The sequence below is a fragment of the Solea solea genome, chromosome 13 (genome assembly GCF_958295425.1).
Source record: "Solea solea chromosome 13, fSolSol10.1, whole genome shotgun sequence".
Taxonomy (NCBI): Eukaryota; Metazoa; Chordata; class Actinopteri; order Pleuronectiformes; family Soleidae; genus Solea; species Solea solea.
In genome coordinates, this window is record NC_081146.1 from 13,420,407 (window position 1) to 13,437,886 (window position 17,480).

General features: G+C 40.4%; 1 protein-coding gene across 2 annotated transcripts; it reads left to right on the forward strand.

Moving 5' to 3' along the window:
* Nucleotides 1–2,336: 2,336 nt before the first annotated feature.
* slc6a3 (solute carrier family 6 member 3) lies at nt 2,337–14,081 on the forward strand. 2 transcript variants are annotated; one of them, XM_058646745.1, is made up of 16 exons: nt 2,337–2,741; nt 3,615–3,727; nt 4,128–4,335; nt 5,022–5,153; nt 6,964–7,180; nt 8,235–8,373; nt 8,540–8,674; nt 9,255–9,358; nt 9,973–10,097; nt 10,221–10,333; nt 10,420–10,552; nt 11,152–11,247; nt 12,425–12,525; nt 12,751–12,918; nt 13,054–13,125; nt 13,228–14,081. In XM_058646745.1, the coding sequence occupies exons 2-16, from the start codon at nt 3,680–3,682 to the stop codon at nt 13,249–13,251; spliced, it is 1,815 nt and encodes a 604-aa protein (XP_058502728.1). In that variant the 5' UTR covers nt 2,337–2,741; nt 3,615–3,679; the 3' UTR covers nt 13,252–14,081. The 2 variants fall into 2 exon arrangements, with proteins under 2 accessions (XP_058502728.1, XP_058502729.1); XM_058646746.1 differs by having other exon boundaries at nt 3,660–3,727.
* The last annotated feature ends 3,399 nt before the right edge of the window (nt 14,082–17,480 follow it).

A 17,480-nucleotide genomic window follows, 5' to 3' on the forward strand; every position in this document is an offset into this window, starting at 1 on the left:
TTCTATGCCTGCAGGTTTGACTGATTGCCTCAGTAATGTTGGTCAGGCCCCTCGACAGTCTATCATCTTCTGTACCAACACTTGTGTCTAGAGGATGAATCCCAGCATCAGTTTGGATGGTTTGTGATGAAGTTTGATGGAGGCATTAGTTCATCTTTAGGTGGAATTGTGACTTTGACTGTTAGCCTGCAGGTATATATTGTCATCAACCATTGGCCACTTGGTCAGTTAATTGTACTCAGCTTTGCATTGATTTTGTAGTTTACAAATATTTATGTGTGCAACAGAGTCTCTTTCTATTGAAGTGTTTTCTTTTAGTAATGGCCGAGACATTGACCGGAGTCTGTGGTTTGAGGAGGTGGTGTTTTAATTGTCTAGACTGAATTTTGGTCAAAGAATTTGTCCTCATTCTCTCTTTTGTTGCATTTTTTTTTCTATCCACAGCAACAGCACACATCCTCATGAGGAAGCAAAGTGTGGTAGAGAAGAACAGAATTATTACTATTTAAACAGACATGAGATTTCCGGACCATGGGGGCTGGTACTGTGAGTGTTACGTGTTCTTTCTTCAGAAGATGGTGCAGGACGGGAGACGTATTGTGCGAGTAAGCTGGAGAGAAAGCTTTTGATATAAACATTACTTAACAATTTTTTTCTTTCATTTCCCCTCACACCATGCCTCACCTGTTTCCCACCACTCTTGCCTCCCCCCCATCTATCTCCTGCTCCCTCCTCCACCATCTACTCTTTTCTCTGGGTCTCAGCTGTTGCATTTATGGAAACAAGGCACTCGATTATGGGAACCTCATACATCCAGCACGGCTTACTCTGACCCAACGATTTCTGTTATGAAACCTGAGGCTTGATGGATGATTGCACTTTATAAGTGTGTGTGTGCTGCTGTGGTGGAGGTGACGGTGGTGGTGGGCAGGAGTGGCCAATTGATCACAATGATTGGCTTGCAAACAATAAGTTGTCATTCTGGAGCATGAGGGTCATAAATTTGTCCGTGGGGAGCGGGCTGATTGTGTTATTTGATGCCATGGTGCTGTTTTGGTTGAGTTTAGGTGTCGGATTTGATTGTGTTTAGACCTGTTGGACAATTACAGTAAATGACATTTCTGCCAATTGATGGAGTGGGTCGGTGCGTCATGGGTTCTATTGAGCAGGATCGAGAAGAGACAGAAAAGGGGCAAAAAGAAATTTCAAGAATAATATGATTTGTAACAGAATTTGTATTTTTGTTGCAATATTCCGGTATCTAAAGTGATTTGTGTTGGTTGACAATTTGTTAAAATAACTTGCTTTACCTTACAACGAACCAATCCCGAATTGGCAATATTTGAATTAGTGATTTCATTATTTTTTTTCACACCAACACACCCACCTACACGGTCCTGATATTGATTTTTTCCCTATATGCAATAATACTTTACTGTTGCAATTGTGTTATTATGAAATCAATGCGATGATATCAAAGTGGACGTACAGTACTGTGCACTGTGTAAAGTTCTGTGACCATCGTCATTAAGATTGGAATGATGTGACTGAAAGTTGGTCTTATTGTCAGTGAGTTTAACTCCTACAGCATGTGTATGTGATGCTCAAGCATTAGTTAGGGTTCCACTCCAGATTTAAGAGAGCCAGGGCCATGCTATTGTTCATGATGTTCCGATATGAGAACTTATGACACTGTATGGTCATTGTAGCGTTACTTAAACAACAGATCTAATGGTGGCCAAAGACTTTTTTGCACAGCAATATAAAATGACAGAAAAAAACCTGACTTGTATTCTTCTGTAAAACATTTTTTAAACTTCCAAGAGACTAAAGGCATGTATAGAAACGCAGCACTTTCAAATTAACTGAAGCTTGCACTAAGTCTAATTCTATACTGGAGTTAATGTCAGACTGTCTGTCTGCCACATGAAGCCACTGTTTGTACCAAGTATCATGTTTTTTCTTATTTATAGCTTATGTTATATTTTCCTATTATATCCAATCTGAATTATGTGCTATATTTTCCTATTATATCCAATCTGAATCATGTGCATCATGGTGAAGCTGGAAGTTAACCTGAAGGGAAGTTTACATAATTGCATAGAATTAGCAGTGTGATATTTGATTTCATAATACAGAATTAGTTTTGTTTTTTTTAGTTTTTTTGGGGGGGGTGTTTGTTTGATGTTTTGTTATTACCTAGAAAGAAATGCTTAAATCAAGAAAATTATAGGAGACAGAAGCAGGAGCACATGAAGCCTGGGTGAGGAAGGAAGGAGGGAGGGAGGAGAGTGACGGTGATGTGGAGAGAGGGGGTGGGGGTGTAGTTGATTGTTTCTCATATTTGAAGAGTGGTCCCACAGACAGATCTCCATACCAGTCCACAGAGTACTCTGGTCTCCGTGTGTCTGTCACTGGAGCCAAAAAGAGTGGGAGAGATTTCGACAACTCATAGATATACCTGTTCCTCTCATTTTGTAGGATCTCCATCTTCCTCTCCTTTTTTTTTACCATCAGTCAATCTCATACTGATTTTTTTTTTTTAAACCTCTTTTTCTAACCTATCTCTCATTTGATTTATTTTGCTTATTTACTAATCTGGGTAAAAGAGGAACTTCTCAAGGGCTGTCTGTGTAAAAATGGTCAGCTTCAGTTTGCAGCACACGGACGAACATCAGCACAGCTAGAATTAAATCACTCAGTGTGCCAGCTTGAGGAGCTTTCACCTGTCAGTCCAAAAGGTGAGTGTTTACTTTCTGTTCTTTTAGCAATTTTATTTGTGGAAAAACACAGAATGTGGCTGCGGCATAGTGTTTATTTATTGTCTTGTGGTAACAGTATATTTGCTGCATGAATAATTGACAAGGATAACAACGCTTGAAATGATTGAGTGGAGTAAAAAGATGATTTAAATTATGACGTGTGCGCTTGAGAAATTGGCTTTATTTTCCCCCATTGTTGAATGCTGAAAATGTTCTAATGATCATCTGATACCAGAGATTCATGTTTCAATGTCAGAATAGAAACATTAAATCGAATAGAAAAACAAAATAAGCAAAATCAAATAATGCACACAATCTATTATATCACACATTGCAGCAAAAATTGAAATATCTTCATACTAATCACATATGTATTGAATATATATGAACTCTGTCACAGACAATGTTTTCATACAAATGTCTTATAGGAGTCTAATTCTGTGACACGCACAGCATGTTGTGATTAGACACAGTTTGAAGACACCGGGGCAAACCTGTGAGCAAAATGGCGATCAACAAGTGTAAAATGAAAGGAGCGCAATGGTGGCCTTGTGGAGAAGCTCCCCACCTTATCTTTTTAACCCTGATCCTGTTACTCTCTTTATATACTGCCGCCTTCTTTTAAATTGATAAAGCTGCGAAGGAATGTTCACAATGAAGTATCCCACATTGTTAAGGTGTTTGAAAAATGTTGAAAAATGCATTGGAACTTTTGAAAAAAAAAAAAAAAAAGGTAATATGGTGGGGTGAATATGTAGAATTTCTCCTGTGCTAAATGGATGATTTCCCCTGAAGTTAAATATAATAATCCCCTTTGCCTCACTGCACTCGGCTTCCTTCCCTCCACTTTAGCGGCATTTTCACTCCTGAAGACCGTGCTTCTCTTCATTCTGACAGAGAGAGTCGCTGTCGGCCTCATGTCCTCAGTTGTTGCCCCAGAAAAACCCTCCATGGGTCCCAAGGAGGTCAGTGCAGATCTGACATTTGGTCGTGGATTCATTTCTTCTTCATTTATTTAACGTTCGATTTACTTACCAAAGTGTTGGGTTAGAAAGTTCATCATTCTAAATCTAAATTTATTTTGTGGTAAGATGGCTGAAATCACAATGTACTGTATTGGGCTGATGATATAATTACCTAAGACCTTGAGTGGTGTATGAAAGAAAAGCAGGTTGTAGTCACTGTCTGCCCGATTTGGGAGGTGATAGAATAATGAAATTACTTAGATAAAAGAGGCCAATTCATTCCAACACAAATGTTGTATGTTAGCTGTTGTTCTGAGACGTTGTTGCAATATCAGCAAAATGAAAATGTCTGATTATTTTACACTGCATCCAATAATCACTGGTTTTATAACCCCCTCAGTTGGAGCTGATCCTTGTAAAGGAACAGAACGGGGTCCAGTTCACCTCAACCACTTTAGTGGCTCCGACTCCGACTCAAATCAATCCCAGTGAGGAGGAGAGGGAGACCTGGGGAAAGAAAATCGACTTCCTCCTGTCAGTCATCGGATTTGCTGTGGACCTCGCTAATGTCTGGAGATTCCCTTACCTCTGCTACAAGAATGGAGGAGGTGAGATGGATGAGTTGAGGGGAAGAAGTTGTCTGTCCTGTATGGGTTTTTACTGGGGAAAAAAAACCTCTTGTTACAAAAAGAGCAATGTAAAAGTAGAGAAGAGGGGGGAATATTGAAGTGAAACATATGCACATACGCACAGGTGTGAATGTTTGCACGTGTGTCCACTCCTTGTCTTCCCTCGTCGCCATGTGTGATATATTTTTTTTTCTCCCCAACCCTCTGCAGAGATCAAAATGGGGGGAAAACCACCACAGCTGCTCTGAATAGATTAGCCCCAACAGTCACTGCCACTAATTATAGCTGTTTAACATAAAACTCTCATTAGGTTTAAGAGCTCTAAATGATACAGGAGCTGTAGTCGACGCTGACATCCTGATCTGGGGAAACTGTATGTTCCCAGATCCAACGTGTGATAAGAAGTACAATATTCCTGATACTGTAACCTTCATAGAAATAATCAAATTTCACAAGCACAAGATCGTTTTTGTACAGTTTTGTGCAGGCATGTCCAAAAAGTAGATTTAATGTATTATAAATGATTGATCAAGTATTCCATGTCATATGTAATTAAGCTTTTCATGGAAACGTTCACTTTTCTTTTATTTAGTTATAAGAGCCTGGAGTCATTTGAAATAACATGTTTAAGTAGTGTGTCTGCTTGTGTGTGTGTGTGTTTGCAGGTGCTTTTCTGGTGCCATACATGTTCTTCATGGTGATAGCAGGGATGCCTCTCTTCTACATGGAGCTGGCTCTGGGACAGTATAATAGAGAGGGCGCAGCAGGGGTGTGGAAGATCTGCCCTATATTTAAAGGTAGGAAAGGAACCTTCATCACAGTAGGACCTAATCATATAATCAGACTGAGACATGCCCACACACTCATGACCAGTGGAGGATATGCACATCCGAATGCCGTCTCTCCACACCTGCATGTTCTTACCGGAATGCTCATGTGTATTAAATCTGTCCTTTTGTGGCGTACATTGCCGTCTCTCTGTAAGCCCATCTGTCTGATAATGTACTTCCTTTAATCCTCCTTGTCTTTCAGTCTGCTTGTCTGCCCACATGCCTACCCATCCACATGCCAGTGTCTTTTGTCTGCTTGTCTCGTATGTTGAGCGGTGACAAGCATTGTTTATCTTCGCCAGAACAACAGGTCCTGTTGGCACTCAGTCGGAAAGCAAATTAAAATTGGGCTTTTAGACTCTTGTCCAGATTGTCCAAATGTATCTGTCAAGCAGTGGCAGGGAGCAGCGGCTGACACTCTCCCTGGGTGCTCTTCATCATCACATCACTACACACCGTTTAGGAGAACGCCATCCACGCATACACCGGTGAAATGCATCGAAAGGACCGACCCGCATTTTTTGAGCAAAGTCGAGTGAGAATATGAGGGAAAACTTGTGCCATCTGTTTTGTTTTACTGTATATGAATATATCATTTCACTTAAGAATCAGTTGAACTGCTGAATCATATACTGGTGTCACCAGCAGACCATCTGTTGCTTCTCAGCATGGAGCCATACCACTCCCATTGATTGATTATGTCCTTGCTGGTCCGAAGGTGGCTCAGTGTCTCAGCCTCCTGCGTGTGAACATGTGTTGTCTGTCAGGGACCACACTGAGTAGGTTGGCGTTCTAATCACACACTTCACACTTTCTCTGCCTCTCAGCAGGAGGAATAACAGTAATTATTCAAACACACACATACACATGCCCATATTGACAGTAATTATTCTGATCAACAGGCTGGTTTCCTCTCAGGATCAATGCGTGTGGGGGGGGAGGACTGAGAGGGAGAGACGGAGATAGATGGAGAGATGGCATGGCCGCATGTGGTGCTAATAAGAGGCATCTTTCCCTGGACAAATATCACATCCACATTACAAAGGAATCAATATGCCACAGTCGTGGTCAGGCTTGTTAGCAAAGGTTAACAATTAAATTCAGCCTTAGAAGATTGGCCACTGTTTCAGATTAACAGTTAGGGTAAATGTGCTGATAATTAAAGCATGAAAAGGCAAACTCGAGAAGTGCTCTCCGCTGTGTTTTCAGGTGCATGATGTAATCAGTGTCCAGCAGAGACATGCTTATGTCTGTTTTTGAGACTAATGCTATTCAAATATCTTTTATGCAGTGGTGAAGCCGTTCATTTCTTAGCAAATGTTAGTCTCTTAAAATGCAGTGCAGCAAAAACTACTTTACAGTATAATGAAGTCTTGTGATACAGACGTACACGACACCAAATAATGTGAATAATCCACACAGAAGTTCAACACCTGAGACAATATACTGTGCAACATCTTTGCATGGAGGTTGATCTTGCGGCCAGGGGTGTTTCAATGGACTGTGAGGGTCTCTGGAAAGATAGCTGTAATCAAACCAAAAGAAATTAGTGTCATGAGGACTCATTAGAGAGATTTGACCATGACAGTCTCCTGTACAAATCATAGAATTAAAAGGCGTTATTAAAATCATTGCTGTGGACTAACATTTGGGACCTCAGACAATTATCTGTTTTGCCAACACTGTATACATAATGTAGGATAAGTGTAGGATAATTGCCTCTCCTCTGTTTCCTTGTCTTCAGTGTCACTTTTGATCATTTGCGATTTCCGTACAGGTGTCGGCTTTACGGTGATCCTCATTTCCCTCTACGTCGGTTTCTTCTACAACGTCATTATCTCCTGGGCACTGTTTTACCTTTTCTCCTCCTTCACCAACGAGCTGCCATGGGTCCACTGCAACAACACGTGGAACAGTCCTAACTGCTCCGACTGGGCTGACAACACCTCAGTCAGTGACATCTACAAGGCCACACCTGCACAGGAGTTCTTTGAGTGAGTCTGTCTGCACTTCACAACAATAATACTGTGATTTTTCTACATTTGTTAAGTTCTTTGAATTTGCTTGCAATTATGGAAACCGTTAAGTCTAAGTCTGTGTTTTGCTGTATATCACCTGCCATTTCAACTTAAAGCTGTAAGTGTGTTACTTTTCGGTATAAACTAACGTTGGTTACACTTTGTCATTATCTTTAGTTATTAAAGAAATAATAAAATATTCAGAAATGAATATCAATAACCTCCTGAGTGAATGCAGGTTTTTGGCTGAATTTAGCTGTAAATATCAGCCTCCCTGTGAACAGGTGTCTCCATTTCCAACAAGTGAGGAGTTATTTTCTGTTGTGACATTCGAGGCATTTCGTTGAAACGGCAATGGCAGTGTGCTATTTGCGCCGAACCACCTGCAAACGATTCAACCTCAACAGATGAACATTAGCTGATCTCATACAGGTCTCAGAAATGATGTGAATTCAGGCATCAACAATGTTCAGTGAGTTCCTCATCTTTCAGGTGGCATCCAATATAGAGGCGCACTTTCAAATATTATTGCTTGTCACTCAAACACAAGATACTCTACATGCTTCCACCAAGACCTAGATATTGATTGTGAATCGATGATGAGATCCGAATCTAGGTGTATAACCGTACTGTTGCCACAATAATAATAAAAAAACAATTTTAGGTTGGCTGCATAAGCCATTATTATTTGAAGATAAATCAATTTTTCATGAATTTAAAATCAGTTTGTTGAGTATTACCAATAAATATATCTTGGTGAGGACTCAAAATGCATCTCAGAATATCTTAAGTCACTTCAAGGTTTTCTACCTCGTCCTAACATTTATTACCTTTATTCTCATGCTCATTTGAGTCTAATAGCCACCATAAAACATGAAACAAGAGGCAATGTTATATCATACTAACAAGTTATTAGCTAGGGTTTGGTATTGGGTTACAATGTTCATCATGTCTTTTGACTTTTACTCTTGTTTGAATGTTGTTGTTGTTGTTGCTGTCTGAATATTGTTGAATATTACCTTTTCAATAGACGAGCAGTTCTCCACATCCAGGACAGTAATGGTATTGATGACCTGGGTCGCCCACGGTGGCAGTTGACTTCCTGTCTGGGTGTGGTGATTGTTCTACTCTACTTCAGTCTCTGGAAGGGAGTTAAGACCTCTGGCAAGGTAGGCATGCTCTCCTAATGTGAAACCCAGAGAAAGAAGACATCTTCAGTCAATCCGATTTTACGTCTTCAAGTCTAGTGTTAATCTACTGTAACGTTTAACACAATATCTTGCAATGGATTTTTCTCATTTGTGTGTTTGTGTAAAACATGTGTAACCCTTTCAGGTTGTGTGGATCACAGCCACCATGCCCTATGTGGTCTTGACTGTGCTGTTGATCCGAGGAGTCACACTGCCTGGAGCCATTGATGGCATTAAGGCTTACCTCTCTGTGGATTTCCTGAGACTGTGCGAAGCCCAGGTGAGTGGGGAGTGTGGGTTGCCATGTGTAAGGTGAGAGCGGTGGTTCAAAAAGAAGAAGATATTCTATTCGGGGTGTGGCAGTGGCTAAAATACATGTGAAGGTATAGCCATCATATCTTCCTTTTATTGCCCCCCCATTTCATTTTATTAACCTAAACACAAATAAAGAGGGATTCCCTGAAGGAAAAAACAAACAACAAAAAGAAAAAATGTTAGTGACAAATGAGGTGATTTTTCTCATCTGTGACACCCACTTAACCACAACAATATCTTACGTTCCATTAAGAGCGCGCACTAAGGAGCTTAATAGGAAATCATGCAAGACTAAAGGATGCCGTTATGGGGAAAAAAGAGACAAAGCAAGGAGAGATATAGAGAGATACATGGCAACAATTGAAGAATTAGATTAGATGGATGCATGGAGCAGTAATTTGCAAAATTACCCCCCGTATTCACAAGCGTCTTTCATCTACTACCGTTGAATGAGTTTCCTGCAATTATCCCTAATAATGGCTTTTTCCTCTCTGTGCCTTTTGTTTGCCGCTTCACACAAGTGTGCTTGTTCTGTCGCTCCCCAGGTCTGGATTGAGGCAGCGACACAGATCTGTTTCTCTCTGGGAGTGGGGTTTGGTGTGCTAATTGCCTTTTCCAGCTACAACAAATTCAGCAACAACTGTTACAGGTAAAGACACACAGATAGAGGCTGGACCGAGGGCGGGGAGTGGCTTCAACACACACACACACACAGGCGCAGCATAAGCAGGTGAATTACAATAACCTTTGAAGCTCCATGAAACCCGCTATGTCTTTGACATCATGCTGTGCAATAAATGGCTGTAACACCTATCAAAACTGTCGCACTCTTTGAAAATCATCCGCATCCCACAGGAGGCTTCTGTCTCCTCTTTTGCCTTTTTTAAAAAAAATATATATATTTCTGATAACTGACACATGACACCAACTACCTTGAGGATTCCTCAAACCCATTATATATAGGGCACCTACAGTCACCTCATTTCTTTGTTTCTTGTCTGTGTTGAGGTTTGTATTATTCGGTTTTACAGTAGCTGGAGTTTTGTCTCTGTCTCAAGAAAAGGTTGTCCAAAACGGACACTGACCAACACACCTATTTTGGTTCTGTGAACTTTTCGGCCACTATTTGCAGCAAGCCTTCATGTAGAAGCCAACAAGGATTGGCTTTCACGATTGTTAGCAGATGACTAAACAACTTTTTCTATTCTTATTCTGATCAACTTTCTTTCCCCCCATATTTTTTTTTCTTTTGTATCGATCCAGAGACGCCATCATCACCACCTCCATCAACTCCCTAACCAGTTTCTTCTCCGGCTTTGTGGTGTTCTCTTTCCTCGGTTACATGTCCCAAAAACACAACGTGCCCTTGGACAAAGTTGCCAGAGATGGTATTGTATTTTGTCTTTATTCTTCTTTGTTTTATAGTATTAATACTCACATTCATGAATACATGTCATTCGTGTATGTAGATGATAACGGCGACACAACTAGATATATTTCTTGTTTTTAAGGTGCTGGGTTAGTCTTTGTCATTTACCCAGAAGCCATAGCAACATTACCTGGGTCCTCAGTATGGGCAGTTATCTTCTTCATTATGCTGTTGACGCTGGGCATTGACAGTGCTGTGAGTATGTGCCCACATCCCACACGTGGACATGTTTACAGTGACTTCGCTCATTTCTCACTGTCTTCTGTGTCTTTTGCTTATAGATGGGCGGAATGGAGTCGGTTATTACGGGGCTGATTGATGAATTCAAGTGCCTCCACAAGCACAGAGAGCTGTTCACCTTTTTTACTGTGGTCTTCACCTTTCTCATGTCCCTCTTCTGTGTCACAAATGCAAGTATCATACTAGTGCATTATTAGTGCATACATTTCCACAAAACCTGGTTCAAACCACTTTCCACTTCACCAAATGGATCTAGGACTGCTTGCGGTCATGAAAGGAGACCTCGGTGCGACAGTCCCTGATGTGACTTGGGGAGTACAGCTATTCTCTGACCTCACTGTTTACCTCACTCAACAGTCCGCTCACTTATTCAGGAACATTTGTGCCAAATACCATTAATATGGACGACGGGCACTATTGAGCCCATCATCAAAGTGGGATGTCAAATTTAAAGAACTTGTTATTTCAAATTAGTACAGAGAATTTGACTTTCCTAAAGGCCATAAATAGAAAAAGAAAATGCAGCAGGAAATCCAACATGGGCAAACTTCCTGTTTGGTCAGAAATTCTCAGGAACATCAAAATTTATGCAACTTTGAAGAATGACTACTTTCAATAGGGGGTGCTTTTGAGTTATATTTCCTACCCTGCAAAGGAAACCAATTAAATATGAAATGCCTCATCACATCTGATGATGACTCAGAAAATTTTGAATCAGCAATTTAGTTCACTTTGCACTGCATAATAAAGTCTCTCTCTCTTTTTACAGGGAGGGATGTATGTGTTTACTCTGCTTGACCACTTTGCAGCAGGGACATCAATTCTCTTTGGAGTGCTTATTGAAGCCATCGGCATCGCATGGTTCTATGGTGAGGAAGACAGACAAGTGAAAAGAAGGGGAAAAAAAACAAACCCCTCATGTTTTCATGGCCAGTGGCGCTAATGCTAAATTAGGGGTGTGATGAGAAATCTACTGGTATAGGTTTTCTGTGCCTGCGTACAACATATTTCTATTAGACATCAGGATTCCTCTGTGAGAACGTCCATTTCCACTAATGGTTTTGGCCTCTTCAGTCACTGGTCAGATTTCTATGCTTGCTTTGTTACAAGGGTACACAGAAGTCATGGTAAAAAGCTCTGTGAAGTTAACTGACCCCTGCCAGTACTACACATGCATTAATTCAGCAGTGATGAGGTACCAAATAAAGAAATTGCAGCTGAGGATCAGGCGCTTCCCAGTCAGCTGTCTAATAGCTAGATTGCAGAATGATGTGGGTGGAAAATGGACGGGTGATCTCGAAATCAGTGTCTCTCCAGATGTCTTACATCCGTTTGGAAGATAGCCTTGTATGTTATGAAGAGAAACCAGAGTCAGGATGGATTGATGGATACAGTGGTGTTCACTAATTCAGGATTTTTTTTCCTTTATTTATTTATCTATTTTCTCATTTTGCACTACCAGCAGAAAAAAAAAAAAAGATGTGTGAAAACCTTAGCCAATCTTGAGACATTAACAGGAGCAAAAAAAAAAAAAGGTCAAAACAGTTCACCTGAACTTCTGTATTGAGTCTGTTGTCACATGACTGTGGAGAGATCCATAAAGGGCTACATACTAACCAAGCCCCAGGGCAGTATGGGTCAGCACATTGGACCACTGTGGTGGGTCATGACCTTGGCAAGCCAGATAAATCAAGCCCAAAGCTTAACCAGGCCCTTTTCTCTTCCCTTTCCCTGCTGACAGGGATGCTTAACCCCTGGCCCACGGTGGTCTTTCCATTTCCTGGTCCACTAAATAAGTACACTCAGCTGTGCTCGCTGAATACCTCTTTGTCAGTCTGGATATATTTCTCTGCAGTGATCCATGCCTTATAGGCAGAAAGGGTACAAGAAAACTGTAGAGCCAGTTTAATGAGAGATGGAACAATTAAGATATGGTTAAAAATGTGCACCGCACTGTATGCAAATGTTGAATTACGACTTACTATTTGAATAATATGCTCTGCTGATGCAAACTATATACTCTCACTCTCTCTCTCTGTGTTTCAGGAGTGGATCGTTTCAGTGATGACATCGAGGAGATGATTGGCCACCGCCCAGGCAGGTACTGGAGGCTCTGCTGGAAGTTTGTCAGCCCCTGCTTCCTCCTGGTGAGTTGTTCTCTCATCTTGAACTCATGCCCTGCAATACCCTAAGAAAACTGTCTTTTACTTAAAATTCTTATAAGAACGAAGGACATTTGAGTAGGAGAGAGAAAATGTCTTTTTGAGCTAAAATATTATTTATTCATTCATCATGAGAGCTTGTCATCCAGGACACTCACCCCTTGCTATAAGCAGATCATTTTAATGCCTTGACAACATCTTCTTCAATAGTATATGGTGGTGGTGAGCTTTGTCAGGTTCAACCCCCCAAAGTACGGCACCTACACGTTTCCTCCGTGGGCTAACACACTGGGCTGGTGTCTGGCCATGTCCTCGATGGCCATGGTGCCTCTGTATGCCATCTACAAACTCTGCAGGCTGCCTGGAAAGTTTTGCAACGTAAGTCCGTAAATGCAAATGCTTCATGATCACTCGCCTTTGTCGCGATGAATCCCACTCGGCAAAGACCGAGTGGAGTGTTCTCCGAGAGCAGAGGCTCTATCTCATTGTCCTTCTCCCTTTCTGATGGAACAGAGACTGGCTTATGCCATCACCCCAGAGACAGAGCACCATTTGGTAGACAACGGGGAGGTTCGGCAGTTCACTGTAAGTGTTGACTTGACCGAAATGTCATATTTTTTTTATCCAATGCCATTTAAATGAATTGAGTGATGTTATTTCACACGTTTATTTCAATTCTTCCCACAGCTGAAGCACTGGTTGGTGGTCTGAGTGCTTGAGACAGGAACATGGGTTGGGAGGGGGGGGGGATAGAGAGTGAGAGAGAAAATTGATGTTGGATGGATGGATAGATGAATGCACAGCAAAGACCTAAGGAGCTGAAAGGAACAAGAGAAATAGCCATGTAACTCCGTGATGACTGCCGTGGTGACGCCGTCTCAAAGTTTACTGTTCTTTGATTTCAACAGTGGTTGTGTGAAGCTGTGCATTGACCACTGTTGTGTTGATTCAGTCAAACGGGTGAATGCAGTATTTCAGCCTGCTCTTTCCACAAAGACAAAACACATAGCCCGGCGGTCATCTTCACTATGCGCCTACAAAAGAGCGAGAAACATTCTTAGTCTTTGTTGCAGTGCAGAATTCATGAACATCAGTGAAGGCCACACAGGTTTACTTTGCATTGTGTGAGGTGCTAAGTGACACAGAATAAAACTGACACTTCCTCTCTCATTTCTTTGAGGTAAAATGTAGTATAACATATGTGGAGTTTGATATGCCATATACATAATGATTTTTTTTTCTTAATTCATATAAATGACTGGAAATAAGATATTTTTAAGCATATTTTCATCATTACACAGCTTTTCTTAGGATACAGTGAGGCACGTGTGTGATAAAAGCCACAGGTTTCACTGAATCTCATTCTAGTCCTCGATATGTTATTATTTACTGACTAGCGCTTTTAAAGAGACTGTTATTACATTACGTAACAGATTCATTCCATCAACAACGACCAAAACAACAGCATTTGAATAACCTGAACTGATAACGTGAGCTTTATCGGGTGGTTTTCATAAACACCGACACACAAACCAACTAAATATGACTATGTCAGATGGAACACGAGAACAACAATGGCAGTTCCACATCAAATGTAGGCAGAGTATATATATAACAAGCCTTAAATAGGTTATAAATGCTGCCCCAGAGTAACAACGCAAATAGGTCAAGTCAAAAATTCCACGTCTAATAGTTTCCACAGACACAAAACAAAACATTGTTATTCGTTGCCACGTTCCCTCAGTCTCAGGTGGTGAATAAGAAGCTAAGACTGTCTCTTTTCCTCCACTAAGCATAAAGCTTTAATTTAACTGTTTACAGAATCGTATTCACTCTTTCAAGACTGTTTAAAAATGCTGCTTCTTACTGAGCTGCAAATAAATATTGTGTAATGTAAAATATCAAGTCATTTAAGTTTGACAGTATATCTATGTACGTAAATGTGATGTAAAGGGGCCTGTATCCTATTGTATTGTACGATATCAAATAAGAAAACTATATAAATTATAATCCTACATATATAGTATATAATCTAAGATTATACGTAACTGAGACAACTCTTCCATACACCTGGTTGGGGACGTTTTCTCCGACTTTTGTAAATGATCTATGATATTATTGCATCGTTACTGTGGAGTTGATATTAACCTTAAGGACCTCAATGAGAACTAGATCGTCATTCCTGTCGAACCCCTTTCAAACAAGTGACTTGTTCTCATCTTGTGGTACATGTGACACTTTAAAGGGTTCATTTTGTCCAAAACTGTGTATGCCTGTGCTGCTGTACCGTGCCTTGATGTGGTTCTGACTGTATGACTTTGTTTTGTACTGTCAAATAAAGTATAATTCATTTAATTAGGCCACTCAAATGTCCCTCTTTTATTAATGCCCTTTTTATATTTGCTGGGTCACTCTAAACAGTGAAATAGAAATAAATAAAAACACTATTTTTCTTTAGCAGGTGTAGAAACACTGTGCATTAATCTAAACGTCATTAGAAACCCAATTGTCTATGATCCGTCACTACATTGGGATATGTATTAGACCTTTTAGTCAAGTCGCCTCTAAACAGATCTATATGCGTCGTGAGCTCTTTCGAGACTGGTCAGCATGACCCTGAATCAGCTGTGTTCATTAAAGTAACCAGAGAGTCAAAACACACTGATCCAACAATCCACACAGACAGAAAACCTCATCTCTACAGCAGACAACATTTCAGAATGATTACTGTCTGAGAGGTTTGGGGATATATTGACATACGGTCTAATCACTGGGTGGTCTGACACTTGAGTTAGATATTGTATGAGGTTTTTACCCTATTGCAGTGTTTATTGAAGACGGAGCGGTCTACGTGGGGTGACGTTTCGTATTTATAGGCTTGTTCAGTCGCCGTTTTATGGGGGATTTATCACAAGCAAAGACAGAAATACTTTGTGTGCAAAATCTGCGTGGCATCATTTCCCCCTATTTCATCCCTGACCAAGCACATAACCTCCACAAGATCTGTCTTTGTGAATCCAAGCGCGGCACACGTGCTTTCCATATAGAAAGCACCTGGCTGCAGTAGCTCCGCACCATATCTGTATTCCATACTAATTACCCTAAAGCAAATCTCTAAGATTAGCTGAGAATGCTACACTGACCAAATTGAAAAACGGTTCAATGTACGCCAAACATCAGTTTGTGGCAGTAAATCATCAGATCATTAGATAATATATGTTGTATGTCATGGTATAGTGGGTTCTTTCATGAAAGGACAGTCTTCAAAATGTGCTATTGTCACATCAACAATAAACAACAGCAATTATTATCATTGTCTACCACTTTATCCTCCTCATGAGAGTCGCAGGGCTGCTGGTGCCAATCCCAGCTGATTTAGGGCAAAAGTTGGGGTAGAGACGAACAGACATGCCTGGAGCATTTCATTATCTTATTAATTTCATTTGATTGTATTGTTTGTGCATAACAATAACTAATTTAATACATATTATTGATTTTGGAGACTCCCTTAGAGTTTTGGTAGTAGTAAGTGATAAGATAGTGTCATGCAAAAAGTCTCAGAAATGTGTAAGTCCATCTGGAGCTGGATAAAATAGTGGATAAAGCAGTAAATCAAATCCAACTTTATTTATAAAACAACAGCTGAAACAAAGTGCTGTATATCAGAGATACATAAAACAAATAAAATATGGAAACATAAGACCTAATAGACCTAAAAATAAACAGTAAAACATACAAAGGATCACAAAAGAGAGCAAGATACAGCTATATTTGATAATGTAACAACATGTTTTACTTTAGACCCCATCTGTGTGACTGTGATGGTGAAATGTTCTTTGGTATGCACTGCCTCCTACTGGTGATTTGAAAGCACTGTAAACGAGTCCATGTAGCCCATGCAATCACCATCACACCATTAATGCAGTTAGCATCCAGCTCCCCTAAACAAAAGAATACCTCTGTGGCACAGTGTTCTAACACACACTTCATGTTCAAAACTTCTGAGCAAAATAAAAAAAATAAAAATGGAGACGACTGCAAAAACAGCTCCAAACTAAGTGATAGAGAAATCAGTAATCAAATGCAAATGCAACTATTTGCATTTGCATTTGGGGGGTGGAGTGGCTCAGTGGTTAAGACTGGTACCCTGTGTGCGAATGGTCGCAAGTTCGACTCCAACCCTGGCTGATTGTACTTAATTCCATTGTAAGTCGCTTTGGATAAAAGCGTCTGCTAAATGACATGTAATGTAATGTAATAATCTTAAATCAAACCATGCAGGGGCGGATTTAAGATTGTAGGAGATCCGGGGCTTAACCCAGATGGGGGATGCAATTTATCTGTGCTTAGAAGATACAAGACAAGAGATGCTATTACAATTAATATGTAAAACAATAACATGAACCATATTCTCTTACATGTGATCCTGTCTGGCACCTCCGCTGTGTCTTGTGGGTCCCCCCTAGAATAACCCACTCATGATTGATGTGTTCATTGGCTGTGGGTGCTGGAGCCAATACCAGCAGCAACACAGACAGGTGTGACTGTCCTTTCAGTATGGACAAATGGTCACCCATCAACCCGACTGTCTTTGGGATGTGAGAGGAAGCCAAAACGTGCAACATGGGATATTGCGCCATCAGGTGGCTTCAAGAGCAAATTGCATCTAAGACGTACATAGTCAGCTTTTACAAGTACATTAAAACACTTTACGCACAATTTACAGCTTACAATAATTCATATCGGCCTATAAAGAGATGTATCCATGATTAAGACATTCACAGAAATCAATAATGTTAATAACTAAAAACTTGAAGTTTTCTTTATATGCATGTAAAAAAAAAAGTAAATGTTAAAGGGTTATTATTAATTCCATAACATATTGGCCTCATGCCGTGATTATTATTTAGAAAGGACGAGGAGTGCAGATCTCCCCGTTG